General features: G+C 44.5%; 1 protein-coding gene across 1 annotated transcript in view; it reads right to left on the bottom strand.

The window, feature by feature from the left end:
• Window positions 1-20,329, bottom strand: part of nup155 (nucleoporin 155) — a 208,047-nt gene that overhangs the window by 23,253 nt on the left and 164,465 nt on the right. The window contains exons 24-28 of the mRNA XM_060834039.1: window positions 18,055-18,246; window positions 16,974-17,112; window positions 16,648-16,783; window positions 8,921-9,074; window positions 1,629-1,733 (exon numbers count right to left, since the gene is read on the bottom strand). Coding sequence (XP_060690022.1) covers window positions 1,629-1,733; window positions 8,921-9,074; window positions 16,648-16,783; window positions 16,974-17,112; window positions 18,055-18,246 — 726 coding nt within the window. The remainder of the gene's footprint in view (window positions 1-1,628; window positions 1,734-8,920; window positions 9,075-16,647; window positions 16,784-16,973; window positions 17,113-18,054; window positions 18,247-20,329) is intronic.

Here is a 20,329-nt window from a genome sequence, read left to right as displayed (position 1 = left end):
ATTAGCAAGGTTAGAGCTCATGGAATACAGGGAGACCTAACCATTTGGATATAGAACTGGCTCAAAGGTAGAAGACAGAGGGTGGTGGTGGTGGTAGAGGGCTGTTTTTCAGACTGGAGGCCTGTGACCAGTGGAGTGCCACAAGGATCGGTGCTGTGTCCACTACATTTCATCATTTATATAAATGATTTCAATGTCAGCATTAGAGGTACAGTTAGTAAGTTTGCTGATGACACCAAAATTGGAGGTATAGTGGACAACGAACCAGGTTACCTCAGATTACAACAGGATCTTGACCAGATGGGCCAATGGGCTGAGAAGTGGCAGATGGAGTTTAATTCAGATAAATGCGAAGTGCTGCATTTTGGGAAAGCAAATCTTAGCAGGTATTATACACTTAATGACAAGGTCCTCAGGAGTGTTGCTGAACAAAGAGACCTTGGAGTACAGGTTCATAGCTCCTTGAAAGTGGAGTCGCAGGTAGATAGGATAGTGAAGAAGGCGTTTGGTATGCTTTCCTTTATTGGTCAGAGTACTGAGTACAGGAGTTGGGAGGTCATGTTGCGGTTGTACAGGACATTGATTAGGCCACTGTTGCAATACTGTGTGCAATTCTGGTCTCCTTCCTATTGGAAAGATGTTGTGAAACTTGAAAGGGTTCAGAAAAGATTTACAAGGATTTTGCCAGGGCTGGAGGATTTGAGCTATAGGGAGAGGTGAACAGGTTGGGCTGTTTTCCCTGGAGCACTGGTGGCTGAGGGGTGACCTTATAGAGGTTTACAAAATTATGAGGGGCATGGATAGGATAAATAAACAAGGTCTTTTCCCTGGGGTTGGGAAGCCCAGAATTAGAGGGCATAGGTCTAGGGTGAGAGGGGAAAGATATAAAAGAGACCTAAGGGGCAACCTTTTCACACAGAGGGTGGTATGTGTATGGAATGAGCTGCCCGAGGAAGTGGTGGAGGCTGGTACAATTGCAACATTTAAGAGGCATTTGGATGGGTATATGAATAGGAAGGGTTTGGAGGGATATGGGCTGGGTGCTGGCAGGTGGGACTAGATTGGGTTGGGATATCTGGTCAACACGGACGGGTTGGCCCAAGGGTCTGTTTCCATGCTGTACATCTCTATGACTATTTTGTGAAAAACTCCAAACGTAACACAAGATATTCTTATTTCTTCACACTGGAAATTGTTATGATATGAAATTTACTGTCTGAATGGGTGACGGGAGCAGAATCAACACTAATGGTGAAAAACAAGTTGAATAATTACTTGTTATTATTCCACAGAACACAGAGGAAGGCTCACCAGACCCAAAATGTTAACTCTGATTTCTCTTCATAGATGTTGTCAGACCTGCTGAGCTTTTCCAGCAATTTCTGTTCCTTGTTTCTGATGGTGACATAATGATGGCTCCATGGACAGTTCAGAATTTGATGGAGAGAAACAAGGTCAAGTGTAGCACAAAGAGCAGCCATGGTCAGTTAAGTTAGTTAGTATTTCTGACCAGGCATATAAGGAGCCGACATGGTCATGAACTTGGATCAAGTGATCATTTCGTTACACTTTGGATCTGGACTACAGTTACCAGCTCACTCGCACTTTGCCTCAGTTGCTTGACTTACCTCCAGCAGCTTGTCCATCAGGTCAGCCTGGATCAGCCAATTAAATAAAGCGATGTTGAACAGTTCGTCTGTTGACCTCTGAGCAAGCTTCAACATTTGCTCAAACTGTGACAAAGTGAGGAATCAAAACAATATCTTAATACCACACACAGATATCCATACACCCGTATACCAAAACACACTAAAACCAACTACCATCACTACTGAATACCAATTTGTGTACACATAACCTACAAATCAGACACCAAAGTGGAATGCACACAATACACCACATACACATGCGCTTTTAATTAGATATTCATATAAACAGACATTTCAGCTCAGAAGACTGCCTATGAAAGTGTGAGACAACTAAACAGAAAGGTGCTCAGATTAGGGATTTTACAAGCTGGGATAGATAATGTCTGCTGCAGCCACAAACTCAAAGCCCAAAGGATGTGCAACCTAATCAATATCAGGTTTGTGAGAGAAGAATTTTAAAAATGTAATAAATTATGTTGGGTGGTCCATGTTATAACAAACAACATGGGCAGGAACAGGGTGGAGGCCCTGCTGAGGAAATATCACCAGTTCGGAATTCAAGTAAAAAGCATGATCTGAGAATTACAGCCTGAACAATGTGTGAACTGTCACAGAGAAACAAATCACATTGAATCAACATGTGGCTAAAGGACTGGTAATAGAAAGAAGAGTTTAGCAACATAGGAACAGACCACTGAGACCCTCCAGTCTGTACCACTGCACAAGAGATCATGACTAATGTGCAATCTTATTCCAAATGTCTGTTTGGGTTCTGCTGTTTGACGTGCAACTCGTAAAGCAGACACGGTATGTAATGTACAGAACCATGTGATTGTACAACCAGTAAATCTGATTGAATACTTTACAGTCTGGCAAACATTAATGACAACTACATAACTCACTGGAGGAGTCTCTGTAAATAACCCCATCCTCAGTGATCAGTGCAAAAGATAAGGCTCAAGCATTTTCAGCCAGAAACATTGACTGCACCCCCACAGGCTTCCAGCATCTCAGATGCCAGCCACAGAATTTCAGAGGTATGAAGATGAAGGAGGAGGCCATGTGCCCCATTGTGTCTGTTCTGGCTCTTGAAATGAGCATCTTGACTTAATGACAATTCTCCCTTTACCTTCCACGTTGATTCTGTTCAAATAATCCTCTTGAATGTTTCAAATGAATCTGCCATCCTTCCAAGCAATACATTTCAAACTCTATTTATGGAGTAAAAATGTTCTTTCTCTTCACATTTCCTTCTTTTTCAAATCTGTGCCCTCTTCATCTTAATAATTTTTAAAATTATTCTCCCAATTTACTCCATCAGCCTGCACCATTTTGAAAAATCACAAACTCTCAAATCTATCCTCATAAGTGGAGTTTCTCATTCCAGGAATGATTCTTGAAAATCAGAACAGCAATATATTTCCAACTCAGGATGGTGAGTGGCTTGGAGTGATGCTTGCAGATGGTGGCAGCTCTATGTATCTGCTGCCCTTGTCCTTCTAAATGGAAGTGGCGCGGCTTTGGAAGGTGCTGAAGGAGCCTTGGAGAATTTCTGCAGTGCATCTTATAGAAAGTACACAGAACTACAATTGAGTGTTGGTGGTGGAGTGACTGAATGATTCTTGATCGGGTGCTTGTAATCAGGCTGTGTTGGACTGGATGGTGTCATGCTATACCCATCCATACAAGGGCAGACTATTCTATTATACCATTGACTTGAGCCTTGTAGATGATGGACAAGCTTTGGGAATCAAGAGGTGATGAACTCACTGCAGTATTCATAGTTTAAAGTCTGGTTGAAGATTTGTAGCTCGGGTGTCCGTTGTTGTGGTTCTGTTCGCCGAGCTGGAAGTTTTTGCTGCAAACGTTTCGTTCCCTGGCTAGGGAACATCATCAGTGCTATTGGAGCCTCCTGTGAAGCGCTGCTTTGATGTTTCTTCCGGTATTTATAGTGGTTTGTTCTTGCCGCTTCCGGGTGTCAGTTTCAGCTGTAGTAGTTTGTATGTGGGGTCCAGGTCGATGTGTCTGTTGATGGATCTTCTTGCCGTTTCCGGGTGTCAGTTTCAGCTGTAGTGGTTTGTATATGGGGTCCAGGTCTACGTGTCTGTTAATGGAGTTTGTGGATGAATGCCATGCCTCTAGGAATTCCCTGGCTGTTCTCTGTCTGGCTTGTCCTATGATGGTAGTGTTTTCCCAGTCAAATTCATGTTCCTGGTTGTCTGAGTGTATGGCTACTAGGGATAGCTGGTCGTGTCGTTTTGTGGCTAGCTGATGTTCACGGATGCGGATTGTTAGCTGTCTTCCTGTTTGTCCTATATAGTGTTTTGTGCAGTCCTTGCATGGTATTTTGTAAACTACGTTAGTTTGGCTCGTGCTGGCTATTGGGTCCTTTGTTCTAGTGAGTTGTCTGAGTGTGGAAGTTGGCTTGTGTGCTGTTATGAGTCCTAAGGGTCGCAGTAGTCTGGCTGTCAGTTCTGAGACGCTCCTGACATATGGTAGTGTGGCTAGTCCTTTTGGTTGTGGCATGTCCTCGTTCCGTGGTCTATCTCTTAGGCATCTGGTGATAAAGTTGCGTGGGTATCCGTTTTTGGCGAATACCTTGTATAGGTGTTCCTCTTCCTCGTTTCGCAGTTCTGGTGTACTGCAGTGTGTTGTGGCTCTTTTGAATAGTGTCCTGATGCAGCTTCGTTTGTGTGTGTTGGGGTGGTTACTTTCATAGTTTAGGACTTGGTCTGTGTGTGTTGGTTTCCTGTGTACCCTTGTGGTGAATTCTCCGTTGGGTGTTCTCTCTACTAACACGTCTAGGAATGGGAGTTGGCTATCCTTTTCCTCTTCTGAGGTTAGAAATAGGAAAGGTGAGGTCACCCTGTTAGGTGTTTTCTACAGGCCTCCTAATAGTCCTAGAGAAGTAGAGGATAATATTGCGAGGATGATTCAGGAAAAGAGTGAAGGTAGCAGGGTGGTTGTTATGGGGGACTTTAACTTCCCAGATATTGACTGGGAGAGCTATAGCTCGAGTTCATTAGATGGGTCGGTGTTTGTACAATGCGTGCAGGAGGGTTTCCTGACACAATATGTCGACAGGCCAACAAGAGGGGAGGCTATATTGGATTTGGTTCTAGGTAATGAACCAGGCCAGGTGTTAGACTTGGAGGTAGGTGAGCACTTTGGGGACAGTGACCACAACTCGGTGACTTTTACTTTAGTGATGGAGAGGGATAATCGTGTGTCGCAGGGCAAGAGCTATAGCTGGGGGCAGGGAAATTATGATGCAGTGAGGCATGACTTAGGATGTGTGGATTGGAAAAACAGGCTTCAAGAGAAGAACACTAATGAGATGTGGGGAGTGTTCAAGGAGCAGCTACTGCGTGTCCTCGATAGGTATGTACCAGTCAGGCATGGTGTAAAGGGCCTTGTGAGGCAGCCGTGGTTTAGTAAGGAATTGGAGTCCCTTGTGAAAGGGAAGAAGGCGGCATATGTAAAGATGAGGCGTGAAGGTTCAGTAGAGGCGATTGAGAGTTATAAGGTAGCCAGGAAGGAGCTAAAGAGGGAGCTAAGAGAAGAGAGAAGGGGACATGAAAAGTCTTTAGCTGGTAGGATTAGGGAAAACCCAAAGGCTTTCTATAGGTATGTCAAGAATAAAAGGATGACTAGGGTAGGTATCGGTCCAGTCAAGGATAGTAGTGGGAAGTTGTGCGTGGAGGCGGAGGAGATTGGAGAGACATTAAATCAGTACTTTTCATCAGTATTCACTCAGGAACAGGACACTGTTGCTGATGTGAATATGGAATCACAAATAATTAGAATGGATGCCCTGGAAATATGCAGGGAAGAGGTTTTGGGAATATTGGAAAGGATGAATATAGATAAGTCTCCTGGGCCTGATGGCATTTACCCCAGGATCCTATGGGAAGCTAGGGAGGAGATAGCAGAGCCATTGGCCTGGATTTTTATGTCGTCGTTGTCAACAGGAATAGTACCAGAGGACTGGAGGATAGCGAATGTGGTCCCATTGTTCAAGAAAAGGAGTAGGGATAGCCCTAGCAACTATAGGCCAGTGAGTCTGACTTCAGTGGTGGGCAAAGTCTTAGAGAGAATGGTAAGGGATAAGATTTATGAACATCTGGGTAGGAATAACGTGATCAGGGATAGCCAGCATGGTTTTGTGAAGGGCAGGTCGTGCCTCACAAACCTTATTGAGTTCTTTGAGAAGGTGACCAAGGAAGTGGATGAGGGTAAAGCAGTAGATGTTGTGTATATGGATTTTAGTAAGGCGTTCGATAAGGTTCCCCATGGTAGGCTAATGCTAAAACTTCGGAGGTATGGCATTGAGGATACATTAGAGGTTTGGATTAGGAATTGGCTGGCTGGAAGGAGACAGAGGGTAGTAGTTGATGGATTATGTTCATCTTGGAGCGCAGTTACTAGCGGTGTACCACAAGGATCTGTTTTGGGACCATTGCTTTTTGTTATCTTTATAAATGATCTAGAGGAAGGACTTGAAAGCTGGGTAAGCAAGTTTGCGGATGACACAAAAGTCGGTGGAGTTGTGGATAGTGAGGAAGGAAGTGGTAGGTTACAGCGGGATATAGATAAGTTGCAGAGCTGGGCGGAAATGTGGCAAATGGAATTCAATGTAGCTAAGTGCGAAGTCGTTCACTTTGGTAGGAATAACAAGATGATGGATTACTGGGCTAATGGTAGGCTACTTGGTAGTGTGGATGAGAAGAGGGATCTTGGTGTCTATGTACACAGATCTCTGAAAGTTGCCACCCAGGTAAATAGTGCTGTGAGGAAGGCATATGGTGTACTGGGCTTTATTGGCAGAGGAATTGAGTTCCGGAGTCCTGAGGTCATGTTGCAGTTGTATAAGACTCTGGTGCGGCCTCATCTGGAGTATTGTGTGCAGTTTTGGTCGCCATACTATAGGAAGGATGTGGAAGCTTTAGAACGAGTGCAGAGGAGGTTTACCAGGATGTTGCCTGGAATGGTAGGAAAATCTTATGAGGAAAGGCTGAGGCACTTGGGGCTGTTCTCATTGGAGAAGAGGTTTAGGGGAGATCTGATAGAAGTGTATAAGATGATTAGGGGTTTAGATAGGGTAGATACTAAGAACCTTTTACCGCTAATGGAGTCAGGTGTTACTAGGGGACATAGCTTTAAATTAAGGGGTGGTAGGTATAGGACCGATGTTAGGGGTAGATTCTTCACACAGCGGGTTGTGAGTTCATGGAATGCCCTGCCCGTATCAGTGGTGAACTCTCCTTCTTTATGGTCATTTAAGCGGGCATTGGATAGGCATTTGGAAGTTATTGGGCTAGTATAGGTTAGGTAGGATTCGGTCGGCGCAACATCGAGGGCCGAAGGGCCTGTACTGCGCTGTATCCTTCTATGTTCTATGTTCTTCTCTCGTGAATCGTATTCCTGTGAGTGTGGCGTTGATGATTCGGTGTGTTTTTTCTATTTTCCTAGACGTGTTAGTAGAGAGAACACCCAACGGAGAATTCACCACAAGGGTACACAGGAAAGCCAGACTACTGCAACCCTTAGGACTCATAACAGCACACAAGCCAACTTCCACACTCAGACAACAACTCACTAGAACAAAGGACCCAATAGCCAGCACGAGCCAAACTAACGTAGTTTACAAAATACCATGCAAGGACTGCACAAAACACTATATAGGACAAACAGGAAGACAGCTAACAATCCGCATCCATGAACATCAGCTAGCCACAAAACGACACGACCAGCTATCCCTAGTAGCCATACACTCAGACAACCAGGAACATGAATTTGACTGGGAAAACACTACCATCATAGGACAAGCCAGACAGAGAACAGCCAGGGAATTCCTAGAGGCATGGCATTCATCCACAAACTCCATTAACAGACACGTAGACCTGGACCCCATATACAAACCACTACAGCTGAAACTGACACCCGGAAACGGCAAGAAGATCCATCAACAGACACATCAACCTGGACCCCACATACAAACTACTACAGCTGAAACTGACACCCGGAAGCGGCAAGAACAAACCACTATAAATACCGGAAGAAACATCAAAGCAGCGCTTCACAGGAGGCTCCAATAGCACTGATGATGTTCCCTAGCCAGGGAACGAAACGTTTGCAGCAAAAACTTCCAGCTCGGCGAACAGAACCACAACAGTATTCATAGTCTCTGACCCCCTCTTGTAGCCACCATGTTTATATGGTGAGTCTAGCTGAGTGTTTGATCAATCGTAATTGCCACTATCTTAATAGTGGGGGATTCAGTGATGGGAACACCATCAAATGTCAAGGAACTGTGATAAGATTAGATTAGATTACTTACAGTGTGGAAACAGGCTCTTCGGCCCAACAAGTCCACACCGACCCACTGAAGCGCAATCCACCCAGACCCATTCCCCTACATTTACCCCTTCATGGCGAATTCACCTAGCCTGCACATTTTTGGATTGTGGGAGGAAACCGGAGCACCCGGAGGAAATCCACGCAGACACAGGGAGAATGTGCAAACTCCACACAGACAGTCACCTGAGGTGGGAATTGAACCCAGGTCTCTGGTGCTGTGAGGCAGCAGTGCTAACTACTATGCCACCGTGCCACCCATGGAAATGGTCATGGCCTGGCAATTGTGTGGTGTGAGCATTACTTGACACTTGTCAACACAAACCGAGATGTTATCCATATCTTGCTGCATTTGAACATAAACAGCTTCAGTATCTAAGAATTTTCAAATGGTGATGGACAATGTGCAATCATTGGTGAACATCCCCATTTATGATCTTATGACTGATGCAAGATCATTTAGACCAAAGACACTACCCTGAGGAACTCTGGCAGAGATGCCCTGAAGCTGAGATGACTGACGCCCAACAACTACAACCATCTTATTATACACCAGATATAACGCCAACCAGCAATTCATTTGCCACCTTAAAACAATTGATTCCAGTCTTGCTTGGGCACCTTAATACCATACTCAGTCATAAACACCCTTGATGTCAAGGGCTGCCATTCTCACCTCCGCTCTGGAAGTCAACTCTTTTGCCCATTTTTGAACCAAGTTTGTAAATGAGGACAAGAGCTAAGTGGCCTTAATGGAACCCAAACTATGCATCAGTGAACAAAACCATTTGTTTCTCAATTACATAGCTGATGCAATTATATGCATAACACATACATTGTACATATTCATACAGCTCATATAAATCCTAGTTCAATTGACAAGAGAAATGCACACACAATACCCAGATACTAACATGCTGTGTTGCCTCTTCATTACTCAACATGTTGGGGTCAGATGACAGGACTGGAGGACCTGGGAGCTTGGGGACACTGGGAGACTGTGGAGCAGCTTTACTCTGGTTCACCAGTTCTTGCAGTGTGTCCGAGATACATTTATAACAGTTCAGCCTGTAAAACACAACACAACTCAGGTTTAGCTATTAGGTAAAGAATGAATTCAGCAGGGTTTGAGTTTGGGGTCAAGCAGATCAGAGTAAGGTTTCCAAGAAAAGGAAAGAGACATCATATTTAGAGTGAAACATGGTTTGGGGATGAAGGGGTTGTTACATAGAAAATTATGGAAAAAGCAGAAAGGTAGGGAAGGACTCAGCAGAGGCTATTACAGTTTCCAGAACAAGTAATAGGATAGAGAGTCTAGAAACAGTCAAGAATCTAACTTTGGGCACAACAGATCAGGGGACAACTATGAGAAAGGAGCAGTCAACGCAGGACTGAGGCAGTTGTACTCAGATACACGCAGTGATGAAAGGAAGTAATTAAGCTTGAGGCACAGATTGAAAAGTAATGGGAATGATGTTGTGAGCATCATAGAGATATTGCTGTAAGGAGATCAAGGCTGCAAACTAAATATCCAAGGATACGAGTCTTATCAAAAGACAGGCAGGTGGTTGCCTTGTGAGTAAGAAATGAAATTAAATCGATAGCAAGCAGTGATATGGGGTCAGAAGGCGTAGAAAGTGTGCGCGCATAGATTTGAAAAACTGCAAAGGAACCTGATGGGTATTATGTACAGGCCTTCCGAGCAGTAGTCACAGTCATACAGCAAGGAAACAGACCCTTCGGTCTAATTAGTCCATACCGAACATGCTCCCGAACTAAACTAGTCCCATCTGCCTGCCTTTGGCCCACGTTCCTTCAAACCTTTCCATTTCATACACTTACCCAAGTGCCTTTTAAACATCGAGCTGTATGCGCATCCACCATTTTCTCTGGCAGTTCATTCCATACACTAAACACTCTAAAATGTTGGCCCTCAGGTCCTTCTCAACTCTTTCTCCTCTCAGCTTAAAAGTATGCCCATGAGCTTTGAACTCCCCTCCTAAGGGAAAAGACCTTCGTTGTTCATCCATCTGTACCTCTCATGATTTTTATAAATGTCTCTCAGATCATTCCACAACCTCATACATTCCAGTCATGGGGAGGCAATGGACTAGTGGTATTACCGCTGGACTGTAAACGCAAAGACCCAGGTAAAGTTCTGGGGACCCAGGTGGTGGAATTTGAATTCAATAAATATCTGGAATTAAGAGTCTAATTATGACCACAAATCCATTGTCGATTGTCAGGAAAAACCCATCTGATTCACAAACATCCTTCAGGGAAGGAAAGTGCCATCTTCTTCTGGTCTGTTCTGCATGTGACACCAGATCCACAGCAATGTGGTTGACTCTGAACTGCCCTCTGGATAATAAGGGATGGACAATAGATGCTTGGCTAGCCAGAGACGCCCTCATCCCATGAATGACAAAAGAAATAAAAAGTCCCACCCTATATTTATAAATCAAACCCTCCATTCTCAGCAACATGCTGGTAACTCTTTTATAAATCCTCTCCAATTTAATAATATTCTTCTGATAGCAGAGTGACCAGAATCGCACACAGTGCTGGGTAAGAGCCCTCATTAACATCCGTACATCCTCAATGTGACAACTCAACTCCTGTACTCAAAAGGTCTGAGCAATGAAGGGAAGTGTGTTAAGTGCCTTCTTAACCACTCTGTCTACCTCTGACAAACTTCAAAAGTTTTATGTAGCTGAACCCCTTTGTCTCTCTGTTCTACAACACTATCCAGGGCCCTACCATTCACTGTGTAACTCCTGCCCTTGTCTGTTTTACCAAAATGTATAACCTCGCATTTATCCAAATTAAATGCCATCTGCCACTTCTCAGCCCATTGACCCAATTGATCAAGATTACTTTGCAATCTTAGATAACCTTTTGCACTCTTCACCAGACTACCAATTTTGGTGTCATTCGCAAACTTACTAACGATGTCTCCTACATTCTCACCCAAATCATTTATTTAAATGACAAACAATGGTGGATGTGGGCAAGAAAATAAATCAGGAGATAGGAAAGTCATGTAAGGAAGGTACAGGTAGACAAGCCTTTATCTGAAATTCCAAACTCCAAAAAGCTCTGAAATTTGAACTGTTTTCTCATTGTTTGTTTGGCATACAAACAGTTAACCCAAGTCGACACCCACTCGATGCGTGTCACTCAGACGTGATGTACGTCTGAGTGCGTGTGGGGGCATGGCCCAGCACTGGTAGGCCTGGATTCTCTCTCCTGGCCTGTTTTAGTTTGTAAGTCTGTCCTCTGGTAAGATGTTTTAAAATTTCACTGTCAAACTGTCACTTATTCTGAAATTTGAAAAAATTCTGAATTCTAAAAAAAAGCTGGTCCCGATAATTTCGGATAAAGCATTGTCTACCTGTACTAATACGATAATCATGGGGGACTTCAATATGCAGGTGGACTGGGAAAATCTGACTGGCAGTGGATCCCAAGAGAAAGAATTTGTGGAATTTTATGAGATGGCTTTTTTGGAGCAAATTGTGGAACAGACAATTCTGGATTTAGTGACATTTAATGAGGGAGACTTGGTTAGTAAGCTTAAGGGAAAAGAATCCCAAGTGGGCAGTGACTGTAACATGACAGAACTCACCCTGCAGTTTGAGTGGGAGAAGCTGGAATCGGCTGTAACGGTATTGCAATGGAGTAAAAGGTAACTACAAAAACATGAGGGAGGAACTGGTCAGAGCTGGTTGTAACGGGAGCCTTGCAGGGAAGACAGTGGAGCAGCAATGGCAGGTGTTTCTGGGGGTAATTCGGGAAGCATAGCAGAAACTCATCCCAAGGAAGAAGAAACACATGGAGGGGAGGATGAGGCAACTACGACTGACAAGGGAAGTTAGCGACAGCATAAAAGCAAAAGAAAAAGCATAGGAAAGACTGGGAATCCTTTAAAAACTAGCAGAGGGTAATGAAACATACATTGGGGGCAGGAAGTGGAGCGGTTGACTGTGAGGAAGAAAAATGAAGTAGGAGGTTCAGTTAACTAGTAATATATAAAAAGACTGCAGATATACCAAGGGTAAGATAGAGGCAAGACTGCATATTAGACCAGCGAGAAATGAAACGAATGAAGTAGTAATGGTGGGAGAACTGAATTGTAGTTTGCATCAGTCTTCACAGTAAAAGACCCTGGCAGCATACCAGAACTTCGAGAACGTCAGGGGCAGAGGTTAGTGTGGTGGCCATCACTGAGGGAAGGTGTTGGAGCAGTTGAAAGGTTTGAAGACAGATTCATCACCTGGGTTGGACTGATTACACCCCAGAGTTCTGAAGGAAATAGCTAAGGAGATGGTAGGGGCATTGATGGTAATCTTTCAGGAATCACTGCAGGGAGGGTCCCAAAAGGACTGGAAAGTGACTAACATACCACTTCCATTTAAGAGGGGAGGAAGGCAGAAGACAGGAAATTATAGCTTGATCTTGGTCATTGGTAAGATTTTAAAGTTCATTAGTGTTTGGTAAAATAGGGCTGAGTGAGCATAGGAGAAAGTGAGGACTGCAGATTCTGGAGTGCCAGAGTTGAAAAATGTGGTGCTGGAAAAACACAGCAGGCCAGACAGCATCTGAGGAGCAGGAGAATCGACGTTTCGGACATAACCCTTCTTCAGGGCTTATGCCTGAAACGGCAATTCTCCTACTCCTCGGATGCTGCCTGGCCTGCTGTGTTTTTCCAGCACCATATTTTTCAACTGAGTGAGCATAGCTTCATCAAGGAGAAATCAAGCCTGAAAAATCAGTTAGAATTCTCTGAAGAGCTAACGAGCAACTTAGACAAAAGGAGTGCCAATGGAAGCCAGAATCATAGAGCTGGAAACAGACTCTTCAGTCCAACTCACCTGTGCCAAACAGACATCCCAATCTGACCTAGTCGCATTTGCCAGCATTTGGCTGAATTCCTCTAAACTTTTCTATTTATATACCCATCTAGATGCCTTTTGAATGTTATTGTACCAGCCTCCACCACTTCCTCTGGTACCTCATTCCATTCACGTACCACCCTCTGCATGAATATGTTGCCCCCTGAGATCCCTGTTATATCTTTCCCCTCTTATCCTAAACCTATGCCTTCTAGTTCTAGACTCCCCGATCCTGGGGAAAAAGACTTTGTCTATTCACCCTATCCATGCCCCTCATGATTTTATAAACTTCTATAAGGTCATCCCTCAGCCTCCAATGCTCAAGGGAAAATAGGCTTAGCCTATTCAGCCCCTTCCCATTGCAGGGAGACCAGAATTGTACACGGTATTCTAAAAGTGGTCGATTCAATGTCCTGTGTAGCCACAAAATGATCTCCCAACTCCTATACTCAATGCACTGACCAATAAAGGGAAGCATACCAAATGCCGTCTTCACTATCCTGTTTACCTGCAACTCTGCTTTCAAGAAACTATGAATCTGCATAACCCTCACCACCACCCTCTGTCTTCTACCTTCGAACCAGTTCTGTATCCAAATGGCTAGTTCTCCCTGCAGTCGATGTGATCTAACCTTGCTGATCAGTCTACCATGTGGAATCCTGTTGAATGCCTTTCCAGCAACACATTTTCAGCTCTGATCTCCAGCATCTGCAGTCCTCACTTTCTCCTTGAAGATTATATCAATCTCATCCGCCATTCTGTTTTCATCAGTCCTGTGTCACATCTTCAAAAAACTCAATTAAGGTAGTGAGACACAATTTCCCAAACACACAGCTATGTTGACTATCCCTGATCAGTCCTTGCCTTTTCAAATTCATATAAATCCTAACCATCAGGATTCATCCAATATCATGCTCACTGATGTCAGGCTCACCAGTCTACAGTTGCCTGGCTTGTTCTTAAATAATGGCACCGTGATCGCCAGGCTCCAGTCCTCCAGCACCTTACCTGAGGCTGTTGATGACACAAATATCTCAGCAAGGGCCCAGCAATCACTTCCCCTGCTTCCCACAAAGCTCTTGGGTACACCTGATCAGGTCTGAGGGATTTATTCACCTCTATTCATTTTAAGACGTCCAGTACCACCTCCTTTCTAATGATGAAAGTTTTTCAAGATGTTGCTATTTATTTCCATATCCTTCTCCAAAATAAACACTGATGCAAAATACTCATTTAGTATCGCCCTCATCTCTTGCAGTTCCACACAAAGGCAGCCCTTGCTGATCTTTAAGGGGCCTTATACCTTAGCAGGGATGACCGTGGTGGAACAATGGCGGATGTGTCTATGTATAATGCAGAAGTTGCAGGATCAGTTCATTCCTAAAAGGAAGAAAGATCCCAGGAGGAGGCATGGGCGGCCGTGGCTGACAAGGGAAGTTAAGAAACATATAAAGTTAAAAGAGAAAAAGTATAACATAGCAAAGATAAGTGGGAAAACAGAGGAATGGGAAGCTTTTAAAGAACAACAGAGGATTACTAAGCAGGAAATACGCAGAGGAAAAATGAGGTACGAAAGTAAACTGGCCAATAATATAGAGGAGGGTAGTAAAAGCTTTTTCAAGTATGTGCAAGGCAAAAATATGTTTAGAACTAAAATTGGGAGACAGGGGAATATATTACAGGGAACAAAGAAATGGCAGAAGAATTAAATGGGTACTTCAGATCTGTGTTCACTGGGGAAGACACAAGCAATCTCCCTGAGGTAACAGTGGCTGAAGGACCTGAACTGAAGGGAATCTGTATTTACCAAGATTTGGTTTTGGAGAGACTGTTGGGTCTGAAGGTTGATAAGTCCCCAGGGCCTGATGCTCTACATCCCAGGGTACTGAAGGAAGTGGCTCGGGAAATCGTGGATGCGTTGGTGATTATTTTCCAGAATTCAATAGATTCGGGATCGGTACCTGAGGATTGGAGAATGGCTAATGTTATACCACTTTTTAAGAAAGGTGGGAGAGAGAAAGCAGGAAATTATAGACCAGTTAGTCTGACCTCAGTGGTGGGAAAGTTGCTGGAGTCTATTATAAAGGATGAGATTACGACACATCTGGATAGTAGTAACAGGATAGGACAGAGTCAGCATGGATTTATGAAGGGGAAATCATGCTTGACTAATCTTCTGGAATTTTTTGAGGATGTAACTCTGAAGATGGACGAGGGAGATCCAGTAGATGTAGTGTACCTGGACGTTCAGAAAGCTTTTGATAAAGTTCCACATAGGAGGTTAGTGCGTAAACTTAGGGCGCATGGTATTGGGGGCAAAGTTCTAGATTGGATTGAAAATTGGTTGGCTGATAGCAAACAAAGCGTAGTGATAAATGGCTCCATTTCGGAATGGCAGGCAGTGACCAGTGGGGTACTGCAGGGATCCGTGCTGGGACCGCAGCTTTTTACAATATATGTTAATGATATAGAAGATGGTATCAGCAATAACATTAGCAAATTTGCTGATGATACAAAGCTGGGTGGCAGGGTGAAATGTGATGAGGATGTTAGGAGATTACAGGGTGACCTGGACAAGTTAGGTGAGTGGGCAGATGCATGGCAGATGCAATTTAACGTGGATAAATGTATGGTTATCCACTTTGGTGGCAAGAACAGGAAAGCAGATTACTACCTCAATGGAATTAATTTAGGTAAAGGGGCAGTACAGAGAGATCTGGGTGTTCTTGTATACCAGTCAATGAAAGCAAGCATGAGGTACAGCAGGTAGTGAAGAAGGCTAATAGCATGCTGGCCTTCATAACAAGAGGAATTGAATACAGAAGCAAAGAGGTGCTTCTGCAGCTGTACAAGGCCCTGGTGAGACCACACCTGGAGTACTGTGTGCAGTTCTGGTCGCCAAATTTGAGGAAAGACATTCTGGCTATTGAGGGAGTGCAGCGTAGGTTCACGAGGTCAATTCCTGGAATGGAGGGATTACCTCACACTGAAAGACTGAAGCGACTGGGCTTGTATACCCTTGAGTTTAGAAGACTGAGAGGGGTTATGATTGAGACGTATAAGATTATGAAAGGATTGGACACTCTGGCAGCCGGAAACATGTTTCCGCTGATGGGTGAGTGTCAAACCAGAGGACACAGCTTAAGAATACGGGGTAGACCATTTAGGACAGAGATGAGGAGAAACTTCTTCACCCAGAGAGTGGTGGCTGTGTGGAATGCTCTGCCCCAGAGGGAAGTGGAGGCCCAGTCTCTGGATTCATTTAAGAAAGAGTTGGATAGAGCTCTCAAAGATAATGGAATCAAGGGTTATGGAGATAAGGCAGGAAGCGGATACTGATTAGGAATGATCAGCCATGATCATATTGAATGGCGGTGCAGGCTCGAAGGGCTGAATGGCCTACTCCTGCACCTATTGTCTATTGCCTTCCTAGTTGCCCTCGATCTATTTGGATTTCCAGAGAGCCTTTGACCAGGTGCTGCACAGGAGGCTGCTAAAGACATCAAGAGTCCACGGTGCCAGAGGCAAGGTACTGGCGTGGGTAGAGGATTGCTGACTGGCAAAAAGCAGAGTAAGTCAAATGGGACAAGGGTTCCTGGGTCAGACAGGGCATGTATTCAGGGTCAGGTGTCGTCTCACTTCAGGAGAGCCAAGCAGAATTGAGGGGTGAAACTTCATGTTAAACAGGAACAACAAATCTGGATTGCAACCTGAAGCTGAAATATCCAGACGGAGCATGAGCTCACCTCTCCTGGAAGGCTTGCTGTCCCACTGGATCCTCCTCTGGCTCTCCATTCTTATAATAATGAAGACCCAGTCCCTGTGGATCCTTCTTATCAGCAGCAGAGAGGCTCAACTCAGCCACAGCCTCATAGCAACGCACTGGAAAAACAAAGGGAACAGGAGCATTATCAAATCTTGCCAGAATTACTACTGCAAACATTCACAACCAGATAACCTAGGAGAAAGTGAGGACTGCAGATGCTAGAGAATCAGAATTGATAAAGTGTGGAGCTGAAGAAAGCACAGCAGGTCACCTTGTCTGAACAGCCTTGTAAACCAATGCTCTCACCTTGTCTGAACTGTGCACAGACACTGGGAAGGTCAACTTGGTGCCCGATCTCCTGATACAGGCACAGTGACTCTCTTAATGCTTTCTCTTTCTCTGCTTTGTTCTGAACCTGTCGTGCACTCTGCAACAGCTCATTTGCCTGGAAAATAAGCCAATCAGAAATACATAAGTAATAATAATTATTCAGTAAAACAGAATAGTCAATAATGGCCAACATCATTCACAACGCCTCAGATGCCGAATAAGTCCATGTCCAAAAGATGCAAGTCCTGCTCAATAGCCTGGATTAGATTGAAAAGGATTAGAGTAATGGGCTATTTCCAAAAAGACAGACTCCCAATTTGCCTGGATGAGTGCAGCTCCAACAACACTTAAGAAGCTTGACGCCATCCAGGACGAAGCAGACCACTTGATTAGCACCATATCCATTCCCTCCATCATTGACACTCAGTAGCAGCAGTGCGCACAATCTATAAGATGCACTGCAGAAATTCACCAACACTCTTTTACATACCACCTTCCCATCCCTAAAACCACGGCCATCGTAAAAGCAATAGCACAAGATATGTGGGAACAAATCCACCTGCAAGTTTTTCTCCAGGCCACCCACCTCCCTGACATGGAAATATATAACCATTTCATCATTGTCACTGGGTCAAATACTGGAACTCCCTTTCGAAAAGCCCAAGGACTGAATTTCAAGAAGGCAGTTCACCACCAAGTTCCCCAGTGAAGTTAGAGCGAGGAGTAAATGCTGGCCCAGCCAACAACACGCACACCCCTGTGATTGGAAGAGGATAGTCAGCTAATGGCTAGGCTATATACAGGGAGTGGAAGGATTCACATCGTTGCTTCTTTAGCTCTGATTTTAATTACCTGTAAAATTCTGCCTTTAGTTTTAAGTTTCAATGAAGTTTTGTTGAGAGGGAGCACGGTCCTCAGGATGAGGGACATTGATCAGTTCAGGGATTACTTGTCAGATAGACTGCACTGCTATTCACTAAGACAGCAAAACAGACACCCTGTACCATAACTGACCCATGCCTTCCAGATTCTTAATCCATCCCCTAACTGACTGTACCTTGGAACAGACTGCATCGTCGTTGCTGTAGAGCAGGGGGCAAGTGTCCCTCAGGTGTTTACTGATGGCATCTACCGAGGCATTGTCCCCAATGTATCGGTTAATGAGTGAAGTAATGAGTGCCCCACATAACTCCTTCCCTCGGATAACCAAGTCCCGGAATGGAGTTGATTTCAACTGTTCCTGGAGCTCCTGCAAAAAAGGAAAACATGCTCAGCGTTGATGCTCAAATTTCACCATGGATTTTATCCCCAGAAGGTTTAAAACAATTTCTAGGTTTTGCACCAATCTATTCATATTTTTCAATGGGAACAAATGCATTGGTTTTGGGGTTAGGATTAGGATTGGCAGACAGAGTTATAAATCACATAATAAAGTGGGATCATAAGTATCATAAGAAAGCAGGAAACTATGGGCCTGTTAGCTCAATGTTTATCATCAAAACATACCAACACGAGTAACCAACACACAGTCTGTCAAGTCTGCTCTGCCATTCTATTACATCAGGGCTGATTCTTTATCTCAAAGCCACATTCCTGCATTCCTTCAATATGTTTAGTTCCCAGAAACCTGCCAACATCACACAATGTCTCTTGAACATTTATAATCAGCTTCCTCTGAGGTAGAGAATTCCAAATACTCCCATCCTCAGTCTTAAATGGCCTTCCGATATCCTGGTCCCTGGTTTCAGATTCACCAGCTGGGGAAAACCAATTTATCTACGCCCACTCTATCAACCCTTTCAGAGTTTGATAAGTTTCAAAGAGGCCATTCTTCAAAGCACTAGAGAGTACAAACCCAGTTTCCTCGATTTTTCCTCATAAGAAAATCCTGACATCTCTGGGATCAGTTTGGTGAACCTCAGTGTATTCCCTCAGGAAACTACCTCCAAGTTTGCAGATGAAGTAGTGCTGGGTGGGAAGGTGAGCTGTGACTGGGACAAGTTAAATAACTGGGCAAAACACAATGTATAAAGTTTAATGTAAATAAATGAGTTTATCCGGATTGGCAGCAAAAACAGGAAGGCAGATTATCTGAATAGTGAAAAAGTGAAGAGAGGAATATGCAACAAGACCTTAGTGTCTTCGTACAACAGTAACTGAAGGTAAGCATGCAGATGCAGCAGGCATTCAAGAAGGCAAATGGTATGTTGGCCTTCATGGTGAGAGGGTTAGAGTACAGGAGCAAAGATCTAAATAATATCTAACCTAAATAATAAGACCCGTTGCGGCAAGCAGGTGAGTGCTGTGTTTTGCTTGTTTGGTTTCTTTACATTTAGTTTTTTTTTAAAGAAAGCTAGCTTTTTAGAGGGATGGCAGTGCAGGCAGTGCAATGTTCCTCTTGCAACATGTATGAGGTGAGGGAAGCCATTAGCGTCCCTGCTGAGTACACTTGCAAGAAGTGCACCCATCTCCAGCTCCTCCAAGCCCGTGTTAGGGAACTGGAGCTGGATTTGGATGAACTGCGGATCATTCGGGAGGCAGAGAGGGTCATAGATCAGAGCTTTAGGGAAGTAGTTACTCCGAAAGTTCAAGATAGATGGGTGACAGTGAGGGGGAGTGGGAGGAGGAAGCCAGTGCAGGGACCCCATGCGGTCATTCCCCTCAAGAACAAGTATACCGTTTTGGATACTTGTGGGGGGGGATGACTTACCAGGGGCAAGCAACGAGGTTCAGGCCTCTGGCACGGAGCCTGGCCCCGTTGCTCAGAAGGGAAGGGTGGAGAAAGGTAGAGCGATAGTTCTTGGGGACTCGATAGTGAGGGGTACAGACAGACGGTTTTGTGGGGGCGACAGTGACTCACGTTTGGTATGTTGCCTCCCAGGTGCAAGGGTACGTGATGTCGCTGATCGTGTTTTCCGGGTCCTTAAGGGGGAGGGGGAGCAGCCCCAGATCGTGGTCCACGTTGGCACCAACGATATAGGTAGGAAGAGGGGTGAGGATGTCAGACAGGCTTTCAGGGAGCTAGGTTGGAAGCTCAGAGTTAGAACAAACAGAGTTGTAGTCTCTGGTTTGTTACCCGTGCCACGTGATAGAGAGTCGAGGAATAGGGAGAGAGAGCAGTTAAATGCGTGGCTACAGGGATGGTGCAGGAGGGAGGGATTCCGGTTTCTGGACAACTGGGGTTCTTTCTGGGGAAGGTGGGACCTCTATAAAAAGGATGGTCTACACCTGAACCTGAGGGGCACCAGTATCCTTGGGGGGAGGTTTGCTAGTGCTCTTTGGGAGGGTTTAAACTAACTCCGCCAGGGCATGGGAACCTGGACTGTAGCTTT

Source organism: Hemiscyllium ocellatum, chromosome 2 (genome assembly GCF_020745735.1).
Source record: "Hemiscyllium ocellatum isolate sHemOce1 chromosome 2, sHemOce1.pat.X.cur, whole genome shotgun sequence".
In the NCBI taxonomy this organism is placed as follows: Eukaryota; Metazoa; Chordata; class Chondrichthyes; order Orectolobiformes; family Hemiscylliidae; genus Hemiscyllium; species Hemiscyllium ocellatum.
This window is presented reverse-complemented; position numbering and strand designations above follow the sequence as displayed.